This window comes from Desmodus rotundus, chromosome 5, assembly GCF_022682495.2.
Source record: "Desmodus rotundus isolate HL8 chromosome 5, HLdesRot8A.1, whole genome shotgun sequence".
Taxonomy (NCBI): domain Eukaryota; kingdom Metazoa; phylum Chordata; class Mammalia; order Chiroptera; family Phyllostomidae; genus Desmodus; species Desmodus rotundus.
Window position 1 is genome coordinate 37,611,807 of NC_071391.1, and position 25,825 is coordinate 37,637,631.

The 25,825-nt window shown below is 42.6% G+C and overlaps 1 protein-coding gene across 11 annotated transcripts in view; it reads right to left on the reverse strand.

Annotated features, from left to right (window-relative positions):
• MICAL2 (microtubule associated monooxygenase, calponin and LIM domain containing 2) overlaps window positions 1-25,825 on the reverse strand; it is a 214,867-nt gene that overhangs the window by 19,113 nt on the left and 169,929 nt on the right. For all 11 annotated transcript variants that reach the window (XM_045194029.3, XM_045194031.3, XM_045194032.3 and 8 more), the window contains 3 exons: window positions 17,685-17,791; window positions 13,295-13,387; window positions 10,450-10,543 (listed from right to left, as the gene is read on the reverse strand). In XM_045194029.3, the coding sequence (XP_045049964.2) occupies window positions 10,450-10,543; window positions 13,295-13,387; window positions 17,685-17,791 (294 nt within the window). The remainder of the gene's footprint in view (window positions 1-10,449; window positions 10,544-13,294; window positions 13,388-17,684; window positions 17,792-25,825) is intronic.

The window sequence follows — 25,825 nt, forward strand, 5'->3', positions numbered from 1 at the left end:
ACAAAGCCAGGAGGCTGGAGGGAAACTCGTGGTACCACGCACGGAGCCAGGGGCTGCAGCTGACACACAAAAGATCTGGTGTTCTTCCTTTTTTAAACATTTTTTTGTTGTTTTGCTTTTAGCTACATATCTCTTTATTATAAATAAAGGTTTTCTTTCTTTAGAATATTATTGAAATATTACACTCTATGTAGTCTAAAACTTGCTTGTTTTGAATTCTGTATTATGTTTCTAAAATGCATCCACCTTGCTGTTCATTTTTACTGCTGTGTATGTAATATTCAGTGTATGCCAGTCAGCTGGCTCACGATTTACTCATTTTCTGTTAATGGGTGTCCAGGCTGTTCTTTGGCTATTACCGATGCTGCTGCTGTGAACATCTTGTATAAATCTGGTCCATGCGGGCAAGAGTGTCTCTGAAACACACACTTAGGAGTGAAGTTCTGGAGCAGGAAGGTGTGCAAATGTTCAGTGTCACAGCATGAAGCCAAAGTATTTTCCAAAGAGCTGTGACTCTACATCCCCACCAATATTGAATAAAAGCTCCCCTTCTTCCTCATCCTTGCCAAATAATTAGTATTATCACTTTTTTATAAGTTTTGATAATTTAATAGTTTAAAATATTTTCTCATTATAGGCTTAATTTGCATTTTTCTAATTACTCATGAATATTTTACTGTGAATGTATGTTTGTATCATTTGCCTATTTTTATATTGAGTTCTTGCCTGTTACTGATTTATAACAGTTTTTACATATTCCAGAATATTGATATTTTTGGTTACATTTGTTGCCAATATATTTTCCAAATTAGTAGATTATCTTTTCCTTTATAGTGTTATTGACTACCAGGTTGAGGTCAACAAGATTCTTGTTAACTTTTCGGTTTAATTTTTCACATTAAAGTCTTTCATTTTTCTGAGACATTTATTCGTATGGTGTAAGGTCAGACTCACTTTCGCTTTTTCCTGTATGGGGAGCCCATTGTCCCAGACCACTTATTTCCTGTGGTCTGCAGTGCTACCGCCAGGTCACACCGGGTTTTCATGTGTGTGAGAGTATGTTCGGGCTTCTGGGTGGCTTTCCAGAAAGTATTAAAATTGGCTTCATAAAGGTTGTACACACTTTTTGTTAGATTTACTCTTAGGTATGTTTTTATGCTAATGCTAGTAATATCTTCTTTGTTATTTCATTTGTTATTTTTTTTTAATCCTCACCCAAGGACATGTTTATTGGTTTTAGAGAGCAGGGAGGGGAGAGAGAGAGAGAAAGAAACATCCATGGGAGACAGAGACATTAATCAGTTGCCTCCTGTACACACCCCGACTGGGGGCTGAACCCACCCCCTAGGTATGTGTCCTGCCAGGGGATCGAACTCATGACCTCTTGGTATACAGGATCGGTGCTCCAGTCAACTGAACCACACTGACCAGGGCCATTTTGTTGATTTCTTTTTTATTCACTTGATACTGAGATATAGAATGCAATTTCTTTTTACACTTTGATCTTATATTCAATCAACATCATATAAACTCTCCTTATTTTTAAAAATTTATTTGTACATTCTTTTGGGTTTTCCATGTGAACAATTCTATTCTCTGGGAAAAAATCGTTTGTTTCTTCCTTTCCAAGCTTTACGTGGTGTTTTTTCACTTTGTCGTACTATATTGACTAGGATCCCCTGTAAACGTTGAATAGATGAGGTGATGGTAAGCATCCTTCTCATATTCCTGATTTTTAAAGAAACATTTCCCATATTTACCATTCGATAATTATGCCTGCTTCAAGGTTTTGGAAGATGTTCTTCAAATTAAGAACATCCTATTATGTTCTGTTCCCTTTTTGCTAAACGTTTTTATCCCAAATGAGTATTGGATTTTGTCAAAAGATATTTTCTCTTTCTATTAAAAAGACCATATGCCTGCCTGGTGTGGCTCAGTGGATTGAGCGCCAGCCTGCAAACCAAAGGATCACTGGTTTGATTCCCAGTCAGGGCACATGCTTGGGGTGTGTAAGAGGCAACCACACATTGATATTTCTCTCCCTCTCTTTCTCCCTCCTCTCCCCTCTGTCTAAAAATAAATAAGTAAAATCTTTAAAAAAGACCATATGGTTTAATTTGTTAATGTGATTGTTAAATCGCCCTTAGATTGCCAAGTTTTGAAATTAATTATGTTACATGTTCATTATATTCTTGTATCTTTTTGAATCTGTGCTATACTCTGGTTTTGTCTGCCCCTTTCATTCCTAATTTAGTTATTTCTGTCTTCTTATTTTTTCAAATCAATTTAAGAGATTGTTTCTAGTCTTTCATTAGTCTTTTTAAAGGACCAATATTTGACTTGCTTGATCCTCGCTACTTTATCTTTATTCTCTGTATCATTTACTTCTGCTCATATATTATTATTTTCTTTCTTTAGGCTTATTTTGTTTTCTTCTCTCTAAATTAAGTTGGACATTTAGCTCATTAATTTTCAATCTTTCTTCTTTTCTAATAAAATTATTTAAGGCGGTACTTCTAAGGACCACATTCAGTGCCTCCCATGAGTGTGATCTGCTGTTTTCCTTTTCTTATTTACTATATTTAAATTTCCAAGTATTTAAAAAATATCTATTGTTTTTATTCATGAGAAATATATATTTTTACTTTCTATCTGCATGGTTTTAAAAAATATCTTTTGTCTGTTGTTTTCTAAGTTAATTACATTGTAATATAGAATGGAGCCTGTATACTATAGATTCCCTGAGATTTGCTTTGTGAACTTACGGTCAAGTTTTGTAATCACCATGTGAAACTGAGAAGAATATACATCCTCAAATTTGAAGGTGAGGGCTTTTAAGTGTCCATTAAATTAAGGTTATTAGCTATGTTGTTCAGATTTATACTCCTGCTCTGTCTGCTTGGCCATCATCATGTGAGACACACTACGTTCTCCTGCGATGATGGCAGAAATTTTCCCTGCGGTTTCATCGTTTTTTGGTTTTATATCTTGAGCCTTGTATTGCTAATACATACACATCTAAAACTGTCACACTTCTTGGGGAGTTGGTCATTTTAAAATAATGTGGTGATTCTATTTATTCCTATGCGTGGCTGTGGCAGTAAAGGCTGGTTTACTGCTTTTAATATAATTACTCCAGCTTTACTAAGTTCGTATGTATCTTGTCATCCCTTTGCTTTAAAACTTTCTGTGTTTTACATGTGTGTGCTAAACAGCATATAACTGGGTGTTTTGGTCAGGAACTGTCATTACTAATACTGAGATATTTGGGCTTGTTTCTTCCATCTTTCTTTATGCAATCTGTTCATCTTTTTTTCTATGCTTTTTTATTGCTATTTAGAATTGAGTTAGAATTTTTGTTCAGTTGATTATTTTTTTTCTTATTTCTTCTCCCTCTGTTTCCCCAAATTGATTTGGAATTGATACATTTTATTTCTATTCTTTTAGTGATTACACTTAAAATTTAAATAGGCATTTTTAATACCTTAGCAAAGTCTAAACTAAATCAACGCCTTAGCCTACTTTTAAATAATATAAGGACCCTGGAACACTACTTCCAATCATCCAACTCCCAACTTACACCTATTTTTATTTTTTATTTAAAAGTGTTTTTCTTTTTAAAAAATTGATTCCAGAGTGGGGAAGGGAGGGAAAAGAGAGGGAGAGAAACATCAATACAAGAGAGAAACATCAATCAGTTGCCTCCTGCACGTGCCCCAACCGGGCACCAAACCCATTACCAAGGCATGTGCCCTGACTGAGAATCAGTCCCATCACCTGTCAGGTTACGGGATGATGCCCAACCAACTGAGCCCCACCAGCCAGGGCCCAACTTACATCCATTTCAGTGGCAATGTATCTTTCTTATGTATCACAGCAGGAAGCTCATGATGTGAAGTTTGATTACGATTAAAGTTGGTTAAGCTTAAGGTGGTGTTTGTTGCCTGTTCACTTTTACAGCGTTTTTCTGCATGTTCATTTTTATATGCAATTTTCTATTGCTTTAAATATTTCACACATAGACACGGACATAGTATACTCTGTACTTAATAATTAATATAGTTGAAGTTCTTGATCACTTAAATGTGTTTTTGCTGATTCTCATTCTTAGTGACTGACTTCCCTGTGTTTGGGGTGATTTTAAAAATAATTACTACTAAAAACTCATAGTTTACCGAACTTAATCTGTCAGGATCCCGAAAGTCTAAACAGAGGCATGGTTTCCTAGAGCACAGGCAGCAAACACTAGTCCCACGGGCCGAATCCGGCCCTCCACCTTGTTTTATCCGGCCCGGCATCTTGTTTCTGCCCGGCAGCAGCGCCGAGCTCTCGCTTAACAGTTAAGGAGCAGTTACATTTACACAGTCCTAAAATCACATTTGGCCCTTTGAAGGCAACCGCAAGGCTGATGTGGCCCCTGGTGAAAATGGGTTTGACATCCCTGCTTTAGAGGCTCTATAAATGTTTTGGGAGAGCTAGAGATGGCGTACAGGGGGAATCTCAAGGTCAGCTTCTTAACTTTTTATTAGTTCCAAGGTTTAGACTCTAAAACCACTGATATTTACCCCCAAGGCCACCCTGGATTTCTGTTTTTGTGTTTGCTTCTCTCCTGGCCCATGTAAGTTTCAGCACACCTTCTTTCTTCTTCTTCTTGACCCTCAGAGATTTATGTCACTTACTTGAGAACATAACAACACTTTTACAAGAATGCTTGTAGTGAATGGGCTTTTATAGTATCTTGTCCACCATTCTGCTACCCTGTACTCCTTAGGAACCTCTTTCTGGGTCTGTGGCTCGGGCAGCCATCTGGTTATTTGGTTTTACACATTTTTCATGTAAGATCATTATGATAGTATTTTTCGAACCTGAGAGTTGCTAAATTAATTTCATGGGTTATAACAAGCACTAAAAATGGGACAGAATAGGAAGTTTCAGTCCTTCGTATGAAGCAAAATTCAACATTATTTCCAGAAACATTTATTCCATTATATATTGATGTGGACTAACTTGTAAGGTAAAATGTACTTTCTTGCTGCTCTCACAGTACTTTTTTGTGTGTAAAGCAATGCTCTAAGGCACAGAACCCTTGGGGACCCAAGGACACTGGGATCCATACAATGAAAAGAACCCAAGTCCTCTTCCAGGAGAGAATCTTAGTCTTGCCTGCACAGCGTCCCTGTGTCTTTGCTCAGTGTGTCAAACTGAAAAACCTAACAGCCATCCTCTGACCTTGAGCCATTCCTACAACTAGTCGGGGAGGAGATTCCAAGAAGTGGGTCAGGATGCAGCGGCAGGACCACTGTGAAAGTCTTTCTTCCTGGGAAAGGGGGACTGGCGAGTTCGCTGCTTGCAGGGAACAAATCCTTGTGGAAGGATGTCTGTTCCCTGAAATCTATCCCCAAATGATGGCACACTGTCAGAGACATGCCTCAGAACCACAGTGTTTGGTTCTCTTGGATAATCTGCGTTTACCAAACTATTTTGGGGTTGGGGGTAACAGCATGAGTCTACACTGAGATCCTAATATGTGACAGGCACGTGAGATTCATGGGTTATCTGTATAGGTAGGTAGGTAGGTAGATAGATAGATATAGACTTAGTTATATAGATGTATAGATATAGGTACATATAGATACTAGTTTAAATCTCTTCTCGGGAGTGTAGTTATAAATGAAAGTGAAGAAATGAATAAATTAAATGCAATCTGAAAAACTCTTTCCCATTCAGCTGTGTTTTATAATGATAGGAATGGGAAAGAAAAGAAGAAGTATGTTTATTGCAGTGTTATTTATAATCACCAAGATTTGGAAGCAGCCCAAGTGTTCATCAGTAGATGAGTGGATAAAAATGCTGTGGTACATTTCTAAATGAAATACTACTTGTCTGTGAAAAAAAAAGAAGAAGAAGGAAATCCTACCCTTTGCAACAGCATGGATGGACCCGGAGAGCATTATGCTAAGTGAAATAAGCCAGTCAGAGAAAGACAAATACCATGGGATCTCACTTACATGTGGAATCTAATGAATAAAATAAACTAACAAACAGAAACAGACAGATACAGAGAACAGACTGACAGCTGTCAGGGGGAAGGAGTTTGGGGGCTGGGTGTAAAAGGTGGAGGGCTTAAGCCAAAAGAGAAAAAAAGAAGGAATTAATGTTTTTGAACACCTATTATGTGCCATGCAGCTTCTTTAGGTGCCTTACTAACAGTATTTCATTTAGTCTGTTCTTCATATCCTCCCTATAAGGTTGGTGTGATTAGTCCATTTACAGATGAGAAAGTTTGGCGAAAAGGTCATTGTTAACTAATGGCCACTTTGGGATGCAACCTCGGGAGTGTCCTACTTCACCTGAACCATAGAGTTGTGGCAAACCGACCAACATTCTCTTCTTGCTTAGCTGTCGTTTTGGAGGCTTGTTCATCCTTGCCATTCTCTAAGAATGGCGTCAGGGTTTCAACTCAGGAGCGCCCGACTCTAATATCTCTGCCCTTTTCAGGACACCTCACATCACATTACCCAGAAAATTATTATTCCTTCTGTTCCTCAGCAGCAGTCAAGATAAAAACCACAGAGTAAGCCAAACTACACCCCTCATCCGGGCCAGGTTTTCCTTGCAATTTCTAGTCATAATGTGTGCTCCTGCTGCCACCTGCTGGCAGCCTCACACACCCTGCTGTTCTTTGCAAACCCCTCTGTATGATGGAGGAGCCATTCGGCTCCAATAATAATGACAACAACAACAACAACAATAATAAAAAAAGACAAGAAACTCAATGCAGACAACCAGCTGGTAAATGCTCCCAGAAGCTGGTAAATTCCTAAGGGAGAAATAATTCCCATACACTTCTCTTGGGGATCAATCCTTTCTCTTTCAAAGTCACACATTTTTCAGAAGATTTCATCTGTCTCTAGGTATTGAAAACCATCTAAATTTGAATGACAATCTCTTGCTAAGGGGGGTATTCCACGACCCCAGCACATAACACTGACGGCTGCGCTGACAGCCACCACACCAGCTTGGTGACCGGGCCCTGATTAAGAAAACTCTTGAGTGGCCGGCTAAGCTGCGGCTGGCCTCCTGACAGAAGGTGGGGTGCAGGGCAATCGTGTGTCCTGGTCCTTTACTCTGGGCAGCCAGGACCAGCAGGGGAATTCGTCCCTCGGACAAGGGCATCCATCCGTACGGCACACACACACACGCATGCATTCTACAGAACATAATGACTTGTCTTCTGGGGTGGATTCTTGGATTTTTGTTTTTCTCAGTTTCCCCTTTCTTGACAAAATGAGGAGGGAAACCCTTCCTGGGGGTGGGGAAGCTTATTTCTGACCGTTGGGAGAAAAAGAAAGGAGGAATTGTTGTCACGACAATTAAGAGCTCATCAAAGCCTCATTTTGCTCATCAGCCATCAGTGCCCTCCGCCCTGCACCCCCGCATGTTCCTCTAATTCAATGCCTGCCTAATGAATAACTCTGGGAACAAAAGACCCTTTCAGGCTGGCGCACATAATTATTAGAGGGGACTTGCATAACCGTCACAGACGACTCATGTTTTCAGGCCTGTCTCTAAATTTGGTTATTCACAACCTTTATAGCTCAATATTATTGCCTAACTGTGATCATTTTCTAATTATCCTAATAATACCTATTAAATAATTCCCATTAAATTACTTGATCCAGAGCAGCACAGGCCAGCTCAAATATAACTTAACCTAATAAGCATTGGTCATTCATTAAGCACCAGGGCAATCTCTTAAAGGGGCTGAATAGAATATTAAGCTGGAAGGGAATATTATTATTGCACAAATGTTATTACAAGTTAGAGTGTATTAATTTTGGTGCCTGGTTTGCAAATCTTCCATCTGGTTCCCTTCGGGGCTGCTCTCTATGACTTGACTCTTTGAGTCTTTCACCCCTGGTTGAGTTGCAGCCGTTACCCACCCGAGGACGACCCAGGAGAAAAGGGGGAACTAAGTTACCAAGGATTTGCAGAGAACGAATGGAACCCATCTTCCGGCCAGGTCTGCGCAACTTGGAAGACGCCACAAGCTGCCTGGGTTTCTTTAGCTCATAACTCAACATAGCCTTTCTTTGCATTTGGGGTGAGGGAGATTTTCAGAAGTGTTAAAAATTTTGTTTCTAGAATTGAAACCTCAAGTACTGAAGATGAGAGAGTCAATTCTTTAAATGTGTGTGGATATTCATATTTTGTAAAATAATACCAGGTAGCATTTATCACCTGTACTCTGGGGGACACTTTGCCCACCAATACCCTTAATTCTCAGAATGACCTGGTCCTGTGGAGACTATCCATTTTCAGCGCTAGGAACATGGGACCAGAGAGGTTAAGGGACTTCCCTAGGACTACAGAGCCTGAACGCAATGGAACAGAATTTGAACCCGGTGCTCTTTGACGCCTATAAGTCTACTTACTTCGCACTTCCTCCCCAGCAAACTGAAACATGCCCTAGCTTTGCTGGTGTGCCCTTTTTATTTCTAAGGCTCTCACTGGAACCAGTGGATTCCTAAAGAAAAGTGCCCGAGCTTTCTTGATTGGGAGTGTGACCAAACGTCAACCAAGGGCAGGTGCCTGTACCAAAGGTCCCCAAAGCAGCTGCGAAGACAGGCAGCAACTCTCACGCCAAGCGGCAAGAAACAGTTACCATTTTTGTAATGAATCCTACTTCTGATGAGTGGACTTGGGTTTTCTTTGCAAGAGAATACACAGCGCATTTCAGGAAGAAAAGGAACACGTATTATTAATCATCTAGCCCATCCATCCCATTGTCAAGGCACCATGCTGGAGCTTCCACATAAGTTGTTTTAGCCAGTCCTCACCACAGAGCCAAGAAACGGATATGATTATCGCTCTTACTTTATAAACACGGAAACTAAGGCACAGAGGGTAACGTCAGACTCCCATTTCCCTGTTCTCCAGAAACAAATTAACTACACAGCTAATAAAGCCAAAACCACGGGGCCCTCACTTGGATGGACCCTGGCAAGGTTCTGGGAGCAGCCCGCACGATTTCGCAGGCATGACGTTGCAGGAGCTTCGGGCCTCACGAAGCCTGGGTCTGCCCCCGCTAGCATCGTCGCTCTCAAATAACTGAGCTTCCAGAGAAGGGGAGTGCTAACCTTGCACCCTGTTGTCTAACAAATAACACATTTTCATGGCTGCGCACAGAGATACGTGTTTTCAGTGTTTGGTTTCTCACAATTTATATTCAAAATATAAAGGGCTAAAGACATCATGTCACAAAGCTAAAGAGACAGCACTTTCCACAGACTCTAAGGAGCCCCTCCCATCCACTAGCCACCCAGATGCTGGGTGCTTTCCCCAAAAATGTGGGTTTCTGGAAGTCATCCTTCCCCTCAGAACCCTTCACCGGCTCCTCATTTGTTAAGGCATTTCATGTTTCCTTCATGTATGGCCTTTGCAGGGGCTGCTCTCTCTGCCAGAACAATCTCCTCACCTCCCTGTTAATCCCTGTTCCTCCTCTGGTTCGCATCTTAATAGGTCACCCCCTCCAGGAAGCCCCACCTGACTGCCTTTCCCCCAGGATCAGTTAGGAACCCCTTGATTCTGTTCCCATTCACCCTACAGCTTGTTCCCATCCCAGCACTGGTCCTCCTGCATGGAGGTTTATTTCTCCACATGTCTGTGTCCTTCAGTGGCTTATGGAGTTCTCAAAGGCAGAAACTGTGTCATCTTCATCATTATAGATCCGCTGTCTTCATGTCCAACACATGGTAGGTCTTTACCAGATGAATTCTGCTTGGATCTGAGAATCTGAAGCTATCAACAGAATAGCTACCATTGAGTGCTTCACCTGTGCCAGGCAATGTGCTAATTTATGTGTGTATGTATGCATATATGTCCTTTGTATGTACGTATGTATATACATATAGATATATAGATGTATAATACATATCTAAATGTACATACACACATATGTAAATAATTTCTTCTTCAATTCTTACCTCAGTTCTATAAGGTAGGAAACCACTATTATCCCCATTTAGCGGAGAAAACAAAGTTAATAAAAATGAAAAACATGGCTGGCCTCATGTCACACGGTGCATAAAGGGAGAGACCATGATTTCTACTTTAAGTTTCTACTTTTAGTGCTTTGAGTCACTACCAACATTGCTTGAAGGCCCAAATGTTTCTCCCGAATTTATCCTGAGCCCTGAATGGCGAAGAACATGCCCACAGCAGACCCCTGGCGGACCAGACACCCAGTGGCCAGGCCCACAGGTCTACCTGAGCCCCTCAGATTTTCGGACAGGGCCGCCAGGCTGACCGTGAAGGTGCGAAGCGGTTGTGGATTTCACACTGCGTGTTGATGCAGACAGAGGGTGACAAAGTCTCCCTGCTTTGCCCAGATAGGCTAGACCAGCTCAGTCCCCAGACCACAGCCGCGGGGTCCCTCGGGAAGCCTACCTGCTTCTCCTCTGAGCGCCTTCTCCAGCCTCACACCCTGGATCTCGGAGGCCCTCTGCCGCTCCTCCACCTCCTCCAGCTGCCTCTGGATGGCCTGTAACGCCAGGGTCTTAGGTCACACGGGGACTTCCGGTGTGCAGAGTCACACTTTCCAAGAAGAAGAAGCCCCTTCTCATGGGATGTCACCTCCTTGATGAAAGGGGCCAGGATCTCTGAATTCCCTAACAACTGTACCCGGACGTCTCCCTTCTTTAGCATGAAGACATAAAGCAAGAGGTTTGTGTGTCAGCTCAGTTTACCCCCAAGTAGAAGGTCAAGTGGTCCCCTTTGACCAGGCCAGTCACACGGATGTGCTCTCACGGGGAGGGGGGGGGGGGGGCTCCTGGGCTGGGCTGGCAGAGACTCAGCCTCCGACTATGGTCTTGGCAGAAGCACGGGAGCTGCAGCCGTGATTCAGAGCAGCACCAGGGCTCCAGGGGCAGACACAGAGCATGCAAACATTCCATTTTCCCAGGAAAACCCAGCGGGTCCCTCCCGAGAAGCTGGTCTGGAGCAGGAGCCCTCCGCCAGCTCCTGAGGCAGGGTGTCCTTTCTCCCTCAGTCTGCCTCCTGGCCTGAGCTACGCATTGTACCTATTCCTTCACTGTGCCACAGGGCTGATGCTCAGGGGCCTTTCACTGTGGCGGTGTGTGGTAGCTTTGCTACTAGCAGGTTATTAAGACACAAGATGTTTATCCCATTAAGGGACAACTTCACACCCTCCTTGAACTGACTATTGGCACTTATTAAGGTTTGGGCTCATGAGTGGATTTGCATTTTCATTTTTACTTTCCCCACTAGCTCTTTTTCTCTTGTGTATATTAGGAAGGAAAACTAGGGGAAAGCCTTTCTTATGTACATTCTATTTGTCCCATCAATTTTCTCTGTTTTTAGACACCATGATGCTAAAAGGCACATCCGGTGGGCAGAGCAGACTTTGCACCTGGCAGACCAGGTACATTTAAGGAACAGGCAGCTGTTGGGGCAGGGAAAATGCATGTGTTCTGTTTCCTCTGCATTACTCCAACTTTGTCTCTCTCCCCTTCCTCCTTAACTCCACATCTTTCTCCGTCTCCCCTGGAAGCAGGGGTGCAGTTGCCAAAGCACCTCCAACCCAATGAAGAGGCCGGAGCAGGAGAGGCCTGAGCTGCCACCTGGCTCCTCTTGTGCCAACTAAGCATGTTTAAGCCCCAAACATAAAATCTGAAATACATGGGAATTATGACTTGTAATTTCATGCCCCCTTCCTCTTTGTCTCTCTTTTAAAAATAATTATATCTTTATAAATCAGTCTCTTGCTGGCATGGTATAGAATTGCAAAAGGAAAGAAAACATTTAAATAACTATTACTCATTACTTTGTAATTATGGCTCTGTGGTTGTTATGGAGTTAGTAGCCCCCCACCCCCAATTCAAATGTTGAAGCCCTAAGTCCCAAAGAGACTGCATTTGGAGACTGGGACTTTAAAGGAGGCAAATAAGGCTATGAGGGTGGGGCCCTATCCTGATAGGACTGATGTCCTTATAAGAAGAGGAACAGATACCAGAGATTGATCTCTATTTCTCTGCATCTACACAAAAAGAAAAGGCCAGGTGAGGACATAGCAAAGCAGCTCTCTACAAGCCAGGAAGAGAGTCCTCTCCAGAAACCCACCCTGAAGGCATCTTAATCTTGAACTTCCAGCCCCAGAACTGTGAGAGAATACATTTCTGTTATCTGAGCCATCCACTCTGTGGTACATCGTTATAGCAGCCCAGGCTGGCTACGACAGTGGTCATTCTTTAGAAACTAAGGATGAAACTCTCAAAGATTAAAAAGGAATGCAAATCAAGACTCAAAAGGCCATTGTAATTCTACTCTTACTGCCACCTATTGTCTGAAGTGAAAATAGAAGGAGGGGCAACTGCTGAGCTGGCCAATCCACAGCATAAAGACTTATCTTGTTCTCAGAAAGGGGAGTTGAAATGTTTCAAAGAAACCTGTTTCAGAATTTGAGAGAGGACAGAGGACCTTGATGGGAATTTTCCCTGCCTGCTCGGTGAAAGGGACCTCTCCCAAATTAGTCACTCTGAAGGGTAAAGGAGGATGAATTAAATTTACCTCCTTCTTCTCAGAAACAACTTACAGGACCGCACGGCCAGATAAAGGGAATAACTGGAGAAAGGAAGGTAAGGGTACACTGGATTAGTATGAATGGTCATTCAAGTCCTTTTGTTCTAAAACCTATCCGTTCTTCAAGGCTAGGTTCGGGTCCTCAGGGAGAGGGGGAATGCCTTGCCTTTCTGCTTCTTTTTGCTGGTCCGTGGCAGAGGCGGCAGATCAACCTGGGCAGAAATGTTTGGAGTAGGCCTGGAAATCTATATCAGAAGGCTGGGGGCTTATGTTGTCAGCTCATCTGGAAACAGGCAGCCCCTAGTGGTTGTCAGTTCCGCAGAGACACAGGCAGGAGGTTGAGGGGAGGTCACGCCCTCACAGAGGATACAGCTAAGACCACTGCCACGCAGTCAAGGCCTGGGTTGGCTCCCGAGGCCATGTGTTGGCTGTCATTTCAGGCTCATTGTGCCGGAAACGTGCCTGCAGGTGGACAGGTGGTGGGAAGTCAGGTCAACACCTGGGCTCTCTAAGCCCCCGGAGTGCCACCAGGGATTGAGCCAGCACCTTTAGAATAGCCACAAACCTGGTTGCTCAGAGAGGAACTGCCTTTCTCTACCCACCTCCCCAGTGGAATACGGACTCCTAAAAGGCTGTCAGGCCCAGATCGCCAGGGTCCCAGACCCACTCACTTATATTGAGTTTGTTTTCTGACCTGAGCTTTATGAAGTCTTTTCAGTTCTTCTTGCTTAACCAATTGTTGTGTTGCTTTTTCCAGCTTCCTTCTTCTTCTAAGCATCTTCCTCTCCTATAAAAACCAACAGAGAAGAAAAAAATATCTTGGAGAAATGGGGTTGAAAATTACCAAATAACATCATAGGCTTCTGCCCTCTGCAACCAAACCACTGCTTAGCTTCTAGAACAATGAAGGTCCGATAGAACCTTCTGTGATCATGGGAATACTCTATATCTGTGACTCTCTAAAATATGGAAGCCAGCAGCCATGTGGGCATTTGAAGTGAGTCTACTGTGATTTAGAAATTGAATTTTAAATTTTATTTCATTTTAATGAGTTTAATAGCCACATGTGGCTAGTAGGTGCTAGATTGGGAAACTGGTGTGTGTGGCTGTGTTGGTGCGTGTGTGATAGGCATGTAGTTGGGAGTGGTTTTATAGAGCACTGGCTTGGTTCAGTTGAAGGTAGGAATAATGCAAGAATTATACTCTCTGTGGCTGCTACTGTAAAGCGCAAAGATGATGATCCTAGAACACACTCACACGTAAGTACACTACCTGCAGACAAGGTAACAACTTTAAATAGTCCTTAGGTTCATTCTCCATTGCCTAATTGAACCTGAGGACACAGGCACATATCTAAATCAGATGAAAAGTTTTCTTGGATGGAGAGAGGAATAAGATTGCATCTCCTCCCTATTTCACTTTGCTGTACAAATGCATCATTAATGTCACTGGGTTCTCTGTGTGCCTGGGCTTGTAAAATGCAGAATATTCAACACTGATGCATTTAAAAGAGGTGTCTGGACCTCGATGGTGCCATTTCTGGGTTTTGGACACCAGAGAAAGGGGAAGCAGTGGCACAGTCAGCTCCACTCAGTGGGAAGTTCCAGAGACACTTCTGACCGGAGAAAGAGCAGAGGGTAACGGCTGAACACTTGCAGAGCTGGCATCAATTCCCAGCTGAGCTGCATGCGCTTCAGATGCGTGCCACACGCCTTCTGAACTTGAGCATCCTTGTCAGAGTGATAAGCCCCCAGCCACGTGGGCACTTCATGCCTACTTTGTAGGGATGTAATAAGGATTAAATGAGTTAAGGTGGGTCAAGCCCTTTGCAGAATAATTGAAAAAGGTATAGGACAGAAATTCAGTACATACTACAATTTTTATTATCATCATTATTATTATAAATGAGTATGGTTATAATTTTTTACTAAAATCTATTATATGTGTGTATGTATGTAGGAGTATATGTATTATACATATGAATACACCCTGTATATATAAAATAAGTGTTCCAATTGGGCTAGTTTTACCATGACTTTGCCTTCTCTGAGCCGACACATCCATTTTCCATAGCAGCATGAGGATTAGAGTATGCTAGAGAGCCCTCTTTATGCTGGCAGAAACAAACATGGAATGAAAAAATTATTACGCGAGGCTGGAGCCTGGGCATTCAATAGCGTTGGCTGAGCCGAAAGTTTGCCCATTACAAGGACGGTACATCCACAGCTGGGGAGTAGACCTGCCAGGCCTGACCCCGGACACTGCCAGGGGAGTCCAGGTCCATAACAGAGGTTGGAGATTGAGCCTCAAAAGCCTAAAACTTTCCAGGGTTTCATAGACCCTTGTCATTCTGACATCCATTCCGTGGAGAGACCACCATTCTCCTTACAAAGCACCCAGCTTTCAGGGTTCCGCATGTCTACAGGTCATTGGTGAAAGTATTTGTCTCAATGATGAAACTTGGTTTTTGTAGAATTCCCTTGCAGATCTAGAATCCTGAAGGTCTCACGCTCCCCTTCATCCTTGGAAGGAAATACTGGCTCTCGTAACTCAAATTTATTCCATATCATTTTTATTTCTAGGGAATGACTTTCAGATTGACTGTCAATCACTCCGAACAGAGGTTCCTGGCCATTGGGTGGGGGGGACCCTGCTACTAGGCAGCCAGGATCTTTCTGGAAAGGCTGGGGAGGAGCATGGTGGAGATCACTGGTAATTGTTATCCAGAGACTGTCTAACTCAGTCTGTGAAGAGTCAGTTCATTTACTTAACAACTATCTCTTGAGCTTACAATCTCCTAACCTACGTAATAAATCCCAGCATTTACTGAGTGTTATGTGCCAGACACTGTGCTGACTACTTCACAGGTATCATCTTGACTACCCCTCAAACTGGACTTATGTTACAGACAAGGAAATCAAAACTCAGAGAAGTTAAATTAACTTGCCCAAGAGGACACACTCTTAGTAACTGGCAGGGCCAGGAGGTAGGCCCAGTAAGGGGAATCCAGCATCCGGTCTGTTTCGCCTTTCCTGCGCCAAACACCAGGTAAGCACAAAGAGGGCTCGTGCTTTATAGAAATGGTGACGTTTTCCCCCGAATTAAGAGAAATTCAATACAATTTCAAGGGAAGATGCTTCGACAGCACTTCCCAGCAGCAAAGCTGCTAACCCCCAACTGCCTTATCAAGAATTGGCAAAGGAGAACCTAGAGGAGGAAAGAAAGTCCTTCATTGCTTCTTATTAATGACGGTATGGAAATGAAGGATGATTTATTAATGCTCAGATGGCCTCACGAGGTGCCAGGCATGGTTCTCACATCCTCAGTGATGGCAATGATGATACAGCGAGGAAAAGAAGGAGACTAAGGGATGAGGAAGAAAAAGATAAAGGACAGAGAAAGGAGAACCTGGTAGGACTAGGGCGAGCTGCCTGTCCCAGTCTCAGGCCCAGAGCTGGTTTGGGAGCAGAGCTGGCGGGGAGGGGCAAAGCAAAGGGAAGACATGGAGTATGCACTTCCTGTCTCCAGTTTCCTATGCAAAGGTTCATTTGAGCTGACACGGGTTCTGTGCCACATAACTGGGGACACACCTGTGTGGGACAGAAGAGATAAGGAAACCAGTTGGGGGGTGTGGAACGAACTCCCCTTGTTCCTTCACTGTGAGCCCATGGGGAGTCCTTGGCCAGCTTTCCTTCCCAGAAGAGTGGTCACATCAGCAGCCAGGTGAACCGAGCAGACTTTACCTCGCTGTGAGCTAAAGGGAGGACTGGCTTAATCCTGGCACAGCAGGAGGCCAAGAGCTACTTGCAAGCATGCCTTAGGTATCGTGGCCTTGCAGTGTGGATGTGTTTGGGCCACGCCATGCTTTTATTCTCTGCAAGTATCAGGATGGCTGATGCTCATTTGAATATAGAAGTCGCTCGGGGTCACTCAGAAAGATGAGAGGGGCCGTAAGGAAACCCTAGAAGTCAACACACACACAGAATTCATTTGTGTTGAGTAATGAACTAATCAGCAACACCCACGGTTACAAAATTAGGACTGTAGACATAGTCTCTCATTCTTATTCTTTCTCTCCCTCTCACTTACACACACGCACACTCACGCCATCTCCCAGCCCCCTTCTGACTTGCTCCAGGCTGGACCCTGGGGAGCTGGAACCCCTGAGTGACTTGAAAAGACGCCAAAGCTCCTAGTGCCAGATATGGAAAAGCTGAGTCTAAGTAAATAAGTCTGGTTCTCTCCCTTTCTCCTCTGATCCTCACTGCTCCAAAAAATAAACACAGCCAGAGCAGTGAGCTGTGTCTCTGTCCACCCAGGAAGCATTTTAGGTTCATCCATTCGTCACGCTGCCCCAGTGAATCCGCCCCAGCCCCAGTGGACAAAAAAAAATAATAATAATAAGGTGGGCTATGTCATGGGATGCGTGTCTCTGTGTTTGTGAAATACAGCTGCATTTAAAGACATACAACAACATTTGTGCTTTTTAGTGGGTATGGGAGTTATTTAAAGTGGTCTCCAGAAATATTAACGTTCATGAAGCAAGGAGTGGGGACTGCCGTCTCCCTGGCCGGCACACGACTAGTCCCTTCCACAGCAGGGACCCTGGGAGTCTCCATACCTCTGTGCAACTGCGAGGTTCATTTCATATTTCTAATTAGAACAAACATAACATGCTGTATGCGATCTGTCTCAAGTGCTTCTTAAACGAAGCTGTGCTTCCCCCAGGGAAAGAGTCATCTGCGCGTTGTAATTTTTTCAATAGTTTGCTTGTTGGACCACAAATTAAACCCACTTTTAAGAGCTGCAGTCACCAAATGGTTTCAAGCAGACACGTCAGGGTTTTTTTTCCTCCCCCATTTTACATCTCGGAGAGAGGCAAGCTTATAAAAGTTAACAACAACAACAAAAAAGAGAGATAATTCTTGGGGTATTCTAGGTAAAAAGAGCAGTTGCTGTCAGACACAGGACACATGACCCTCCCAATGAACCACTGCAGCTGGAGCCCACACTGGGCCTCAGATCCGGAGGGTAAACAGCCCTGCAAGCAGAGGCCCCCTTTGGTTTGCCAAATGTTTTTTTACCTTTGACTGCAAGGAAAGCTGGGGATCAAATTCTTCATCTGCAGAAGAGGAGGAGGTGGAAGAGGCAGCCTCTGTCACCTGCGCCCTGCTGGGGATGTGCTTGGGACCTGAAAAGGGAATGGAAGAACTCGCTGAACTCCTAGCTTCTTTTCTTACTCAGTGACCCAAAGCTGCCTCTCCATTCTCCCCTCCACCCCCTCCTCTTCCCCCCGCCCGCCCCTCACTGCACCTGCCAGGAGCATGAGGAGGCAGTACCTAAGGGCAACTGAAAATTTGGCCCTCCACATTAATTACACTTCTGGGTCCCTGCCAAGAGCTTTGCAGCTCTCTCTTCACCTTAAAAAATAAAGGTATTATGCAGAAATCAATTAATTCCTTAAACACCATTTATATGGTGTGTTGCTTGAATGCATTCAGAGATGAAATCTATTATTAAAATGCTTGTCTGAAGTTAGCAGAGTTACCTAAATGCTTGTGTAAGGTTTGTTCTGCAGAGTGATTGAATGCAAAAAAAAAAAAAAAAGTCGGAGCCAGCTCTTAAACAAATCGCCCTTCTGCGGCTCACAGCATCTGGTACCCATTTTTACTACATGACATCTGCTCAGTGTAAAAGAGCTGGCGTCAGAATGTCTGGTCATAGAAAAAAAAAATCCCAAATGTAATCAGAAGCAAAAGGACTCTGAGCCTAAGGTTTTATCACATAGTCTCATGCAACATAAATATTTCATTAATTATGGCTAAACAAATGCCACTTTTATTTTCCCAACTTGCCGATATTATCACATCATCGAAGTGATGATTCCAATGCCAGGATAGGCAGTTCTAGATAGGGAGGGCTCAACAATGCAGGGCCCACGGGAGAGCCAGAGTCGAGGGGCCGTGCCAGCCTCTGACCAAGAGGTAGGTGGCGAGAGGCAGGAAAGCGCCCGTGTTCACCAGCATCTCTCTGTGAGCTGGCTGGGGACTGCGCGTGAGAAAGTCTTCCAGGTGCCACAGGACGCTTTTATTCTTCTCAGCAAGAACATCTGCCCCTACACATCAACCTGATGCAGAGTTAATGATTAATATCTGGATTAACACCCTCTGGACACTGCCTATCAGAAGCAGCTAGGACTCCATGATAGGAAATGTACTGAGTTTTACTCTGCTGTGGCAGCTTATATCTGAGTAGAAATATTTGTTGGGTGAGGAGGAAGGTGGAGAAGCAGTTCCAAGCCAACTAACATTCCCTCCCGTCTGCCTTCTCCTCTCCATAATTTTCAACTATTTACCCCGTGGGAAAGGCCAAGTTTATAAAAATAAGAATAATTTTAACCTGTAGGAGCACATTTACATATGCTGTTATTTGAGTCAAAATAATGCAAAACATCTATATAATAACACAGCCTCTCTGGGGAGGGAGCTGACTGTTTTCCACTTTAATTTGCCAGATGGGAAAGCTCAGGTGAGGAGGGAATCGGGCAGCAGCATAACAATGGAAGGAGGCCTTGTTCCTGGTGAGCTGAGATTGTTCCCCAGTTGCAGCGGTGAATTACCACCCAGTAATTTAGTCTGCGTGTGTGAGCCCGAGGAATTAACTTTTACCTCCCCGAGTTCCTGGGAGTCACGATTTTCTAACTTGCAGATTTGCGCTGCAAGGGGAGGAAGTGCCGCTGTGACCAGTCTAACACCACGCCCGGTTCACAGGAGGTGCTTATGTAAATGTTGTTATCAGGGACAGTGACAGCTGTGGCTTCACCATTTTCATCGATCAGAATTAACAATACTGCAGTATTAGTGCAACTGCCTGACTCACCTTCATTCAGTGGAAAAACTGTAATAACCTAAGGGTAAAACATTTTTGAGCTCTCAAAAACTAATATTCCCACTGAATTTCATTTTGAAATTGAGGAGAAAATGTTTCCAAATATATTCCTTAACCTTCTGGCAAAGTTATATAGAGAGTGATAGAGGTGCCTCTGAATTGCTTCATCTTTACCCTGTTCCTTCATGGAACCATCCACTGCAGGCATTCACTTTTCATTTGCAGAGTTTAAAAAACCTGGGCAGCATTGTTTCGCTCTGGCTATAATGGAGTGACTGATTCTGGAGCTGATCTCCCACCGCGAAGCCCTAGAAGTCAGGACAGAATATGTGAAGCAGCTGTTTGCAGGCATTGGAAGGTGGGAAGGGCACAACTGTGATAAAGGTGGGAGCCGAAATAAAGGAGGTAAGGCCTACAATCCCGAAGCTTCCTCTGCCTAAAGGTGCTTTCTTCCAGAGCTCAGTGCTGGTAGGAAGAGCCCGAACAGAGCAGAGCTGAGTCATGGGGTCGAGAAGACAGAGATCAGAGTTTGAGAGGGCTGGGGCAGCTGGCAATGTGTGAGGGAGAGTACTGGAGAGGAGGGAGCTATGCAGAAAAAGAACTTCGGAAATGGGCATAGAGGTCCCCTTGAGTCTACTGCTTACTAGTAAACTATGGGTGCGCAGAGAGAAAATGCATGAGGCTGGGCAAATAACTGCTGGGGAGTTATAGGCTAAGTAAGATCGAAAGCTTCTGCAGGACAGGGACATGTTCGAGTTCCACCCAGCCAGGGCAGAACAAACGCACGGGCAGTAGTGGAGACCACAGAAGAGCCCACTTTCGAATAGGAATAAACAAGCCCTAGAGTAAAGGTTATTAAAGACTCACCTTAATACGCTTGAAAACAAGCCTTGGAAGAAATAAGTTGATCTGCAAGTATTTTACTGCCTTTACATACATTCTTCACTGCCTTTAATATGCTTTAAATGAGGAAAGAAAACCTAGACACAAAATCTAGCAGCTTAACCCTAACCGTAACCCTAACCCATCCTCACGCTCAGAGGGTGTTGAACCCCAGCTCCACAGAGACAGAAGCCCCTGCACTTGGGACCCTCCTTAACTGCACCCTCTGTAACTCTTCACCAGCTGTGCATCTGTGGCCTTTATCACAGCCTTTGTAATAAACTGGTAAGTGTGGGATTTTTTTTTTTTTAGTTTTTTGCCATTCCAGCAAATTATTGAACCAAAGGAGGGGGTATGGGAACCCTGATTTAGAGCCAGTTGGTCAGAAATACAGCTGACACACCTATAAGGATACACAAGCTTTGAGCAAACACTACTAATATATTTGACCTAATTGATAAGAATATGTAGAACAAGCCCTCCCCACCCCCCCACCAAGAACTAGAGAATATACGTTTTTCTTATCTAGAACACATGGAGCATTTGCTAAGCTGGTGCTACGGCAACCCTTAAAGTAAGTATCAACAAAATTCAAAGGACTGAAATCAAACCTAGTTTGTATTCTGACAACAATGAGATTAAGCTAGAAATTCATAATAAAAAATCACACTAGGAAATTTCAAAGAGATTGCCAGATGGGAAAACACGGATGAACCAATCAATACTTTTCTAACAACCCATAGGTCAAAGAAGAACTAAAAATAAATTTAAAGTGATGATTAAAAACAGCAAAACAAAATGACTAGGATGCCGCTAACACGGTGATTAGGGGGAAATATAGAGCTTTAATTATACAGATTATGCCAAAGGAAAGTTGAGAATTAATGCTCTAAATTCTATTTCAAGAAGCTAGAAAAAGAACCACCAGTTGAACCTAAAGAAACTAAAATGAAGAAAATAATTGAGAGATTATGAGAGCCAATAAAGACAAAGCAGAAATAAAATAGAAAATTAACAAAGCGAAAATTTGGTTCTTTAAAAAGACAAAGTTGATAACCTGCTATAAAAAATGACTAAGACTTCCAGTCAAAATGGAGGCATAGGTAGACAGGCTTCACCTCCTTGCTCAACCACAGAGAGAATTACAACTAAACATCAAAACAAATAACACCCAGAACTGTCAGAAAATCAAACCATATGGAAGTCTAACAACCAAGGATTTAAAGAAGCCATAGTCATCTATCCAGCAAAGCTATCATTTAGCATGGAAGGGCAGATAAAGTGCTTCCCAGACAAGGTAAAGCTAAAGGAGTTCATCATCACCAAGCCGCTATTACAGGAAATGGTAAAGGGACTTATTTAAGAAAAAGAAGTTCAAAACTATGAACATTAAAATGGCAATAAATTCACAACTATCAATAACTGAATCTAAAAAAAAAACAAACTAAGCAAACAGCTGGAACAGGAACAGAATCATAGATATGGAGATCATATGGAGGGTTATCAGTTGGGAGAGGGAAGGGGGAGAATAGGGGAAAAAGGTACAGGGATTAAGAAGCATAATTGGTAGGTACAAAATAGGGGGATGTTAAGAATAGTATAGGAAATGGAGAAGCCAAAGAACTTATATGCACGACCCATGGACATGAACCGAGGGGGGGATGGTTGCAGGGAAGGGGGGGTACCAGGCAGAGGGGACAAAGGGGCAAAAACTGGGGAACTGTAATATCATAATCAATAAAATATGTTTTTAAAAAAGAATGACTATGGAAAAAGACAGATAAAACACAAATTAGCAATATTGGAAATGGGAAGTTATTATATGCACTATTTATGACAATACATTTGAAAATTTAGATAAAATAGACACATGTATTGAAAATTACCAAAACTGACATAAGAAGAAAGCCAATTTAAATAATTATATCTATTAAAGAAACTGAATTCAAAATTAGAAAATGCCCTACCAAAAAATTCTAGGCTAGATGACTTGATTTGTGTTCCAATGTTAAAAAATAAAACAAAAAAACAAAAAAACCACACCAATGTTAAAAAAAAAGAAAGAAAAATTCTTCCAGAGAATGGGGAAAAATGGAACACTTCCCAACTTGTGCTGTGAAGCGAGCATAAGTTTGATAACGTAACTAGACAAGGACATGCAAGAAGGGAAAATCTCCGGCCAACATCTGTCATGAGCGTACCTGCAAGACTACTAAAAGCAGTGCGCACATCTGCTACAGTAGCATATAAGAGGTTATACTTAGGACCAAGTGGGGACTACCCCAAGAACTCAGTAATGACTTAACATTTCCAAATCTGTGTAGAAATGCAATCAATGTAATTCAGCATATCATTAATTGAAGTAAAAAAATATGATGATCTCAACAGAGGCAGAAAAAGCACTTGATTAAATTTATAATTTCTCATAATGAAAGCTCTTAGTAAGCTAGGTTAAAGTGAGGTGTAATTCTACCAACAGCAAAAAAATGTTTAATATATGTTTAATAGAAAAACATTTCACACTGCTTCAGTTTTAAATTTAAATCCATTAACATTAAATAAAATTAAGAACTCAGTTCTTCACTCACACTAGCCTAGATCTCAATTGTGAAACAGCGGCTACTATATTCAATAGCACAGTTCTAGAAGGTAACATAGGACAACATCTTTATGACCTCAGAGTAGGAAAAGATTTAATAAACAGAATACAAAATCAGGAAAAAGGACTCATGGACATGGACAACAGGGTGGTGATTGCTGGGGGGGAGGGGGCATAAAGGGACTAAATAGTAATGGAAAAAATACAATAAAGATTAAATTAAAAAATAAAGGAAAATGTCGATAAATTTTGCTCCATAAAATAAGTACTTTTTTTTTTAATCAAAAGACACTTTCAGAAAGTGAAAAAGTGTGCCAAAGAGTGGGAGAAGAGATTTGCAATACACATATCCGACAGAAGACTTATATCCAGAACCTACACAGATGACAAATCAATAAGGAAAGGACTCTCTACACAGTAAAACTATGGGCAGAACACTTGAATAAAGACTTCATACACGAGAATATCTAAATATGCATGTGAAAAGTAGTACATCATCATAGTCAGGGAAATGCACATTAAAACCAATAACAAGATACCGCTATGCCGCCATAAAAAGGGTGGTATCAAAAAATAAAGAAAAAACGGAGACTACCAAGTGTCAGTAAAGATATGGGTCAAAAGGAGCTCTGACTTCCTGCTGGAGGGTATATACATGGGTGGAACCACTTTGGAAAGCAGTTTGACATTGTCTTCTAAAGGGAATCATACATGCCTCTGCCATGACCTATAAATTCCACTCTCAGGTACGTACGGGGTTGGCAAAAGTAGGTTTCCAGTTGTGAGTGCACAAAACACAGTTTATTCTTGTATTATTATTTATTAAGCATGGTATTATTTTCCATGAGAACAGCTGTAAACCTACCTTTGCCCACCCCTGTACTGACAAAGCTTCTCTCTTTGAACAAACTTTACTCAAGCTCTTCTGAGCCCTTTTCTTGACTAGGCCTTAACCTTGGCTTATAAAAACTATAGACCCTCGATTAGCTAAGAGCTTCCGGCCAAGATGGAAGCATAGGTAGATATGCTTCACTTCCTTGCACAACCAAAAGAAGGATAACAACCCACTTTAAAATAAAAAACAACCAGAACTGCCAGAAAGTTGAACTGTATGGAAGTCTGGAAACTAAGGAGTCAAAGAAGAAACATTCATCCAGACTGGTAGGGGTAGGGGCAGGTGGAGATGGGCAGCGGGGGCAGAGAGGACATGCAGTGAAGTGGCAGCTGGTGAACCAGGCAGGCAAGGTGGCAGCTGGTGGACTGGGTGGTCCCACATTTGTGTGCGGATAAATTGGGAGGAACAACTGAGGAGTGACACAGACCCTGGAGCCCAGGGTTCCAGTGCGGGAAAAGAAAGCTTCAAAACCTCTGGCTGTAAAAACCTGTGGGGGTTGTGGCAGTGGCAGGAGAAACTCCCAGTCTCACAGCAGAGTCCTTTGGAGGGGCCCATGGGGTCCTAGAACTACACAAGCCCACCCACCTAGGAATCAGCTTCAGAAGGGCGCAATTCATCTGTGGGTAATGGGGGAAGTGACTGAAAACGGGGTGAGAGCTGAGCAAGTCGCATTGTTCCTTCATTGACACTTCCCCAACAGACAGCGCCACAACACAGCAAAGTGGGTTGCCCTGCCCTGGCGAATACCTAAGGCTCTGCCCCTTAGAATGTAACAGGTGCATGAGACAAAGAAATATGGCCCAAATGAAAGAACAGATCAAAACTCCAGAAAAAGAACTAAACAACAAGGGGATAGAGAACCTATCAGATGCAGAGTTCAAAACTCTGGTGATCAGGATACTCACAGAAATGACTGAGGATAGCCACAAAATAAAGAAAGAAGTGAAGGCTATACAGAGTGAAATAAAGAAAAATATACAGCCATGGCTGGTGTAGCACAGTGGATTGAGCGCCAGCCTGTGAACTGAAAGGCTGCTGGTTCTATTCCCTGTCAGGGCACATGCCTGGGTTGTGGGCCAGGTCCCTGGTTGGGGACATATGAGAGACAACCAGTTCAATCACACTTATGTCTCTCCCTCCCTTGCCCTCTCTCTAAAAGTAAATAAATAAAATCTTTAAAAAAAAGAAAAAAATATACAGGGAACCAACAGTGAAGGGAAGGAAACTGGGACTCAAATCAACAATTTGCAACAAAAGGAAGAAATAAACATTCAACCAGAACAGAATAAAGAAACAAGAATTCAAAAAAATGAGGAGAAGCATAAGAACTTCTGGAACAACTTTAAACATTCCAACATCTGAATCATAGAGGTGCCAGAAGGAGAAGAGGAAGAGCAAGAAATTGAAAACTTATTTGAAAATACAATGAAAGAAAACCCCCAATCTGGTGAAGGAAATAGACACACAAGTCAAGGAAGCTCAGAGAGTCCCAAAGAAGCTGGACCCAAAGAGGAACACACCAAGGCACATCATAATTACATTAGCCAAGATTAAAGAGGAGAGAATCTTAAAAGCAGCAAGAGAAAAGGAGACAGTTACCTACAAAGGAGTTTCCATAAGACTATCAGCTGATTTCTCAAAAGAAACCCTGCAAGCAAGAAGGGGCTGGAAAGAAATATTCCAAGTCATGAAAAGCAAGGACCTACATCCAAGATTACTCTATCCAGCAAAGCTATCATTTAGAATGGAAGGGCAGATAAAGTGCTTCCCAGATAAGGTCAAGTTAAAGGAGTTCATCATCACCAAGCCCTTATTACGTGAAATGTTAAAGGGACTTATCTAAGAAAAATAAGATCAAAACTATGAACAGTAAAATGACAACAAACTCACAACTATCAACAACTGAACCTAAAATAAAAACAAAAACAAAAACAAACTACGGAAACAACTAGAACAAGAAC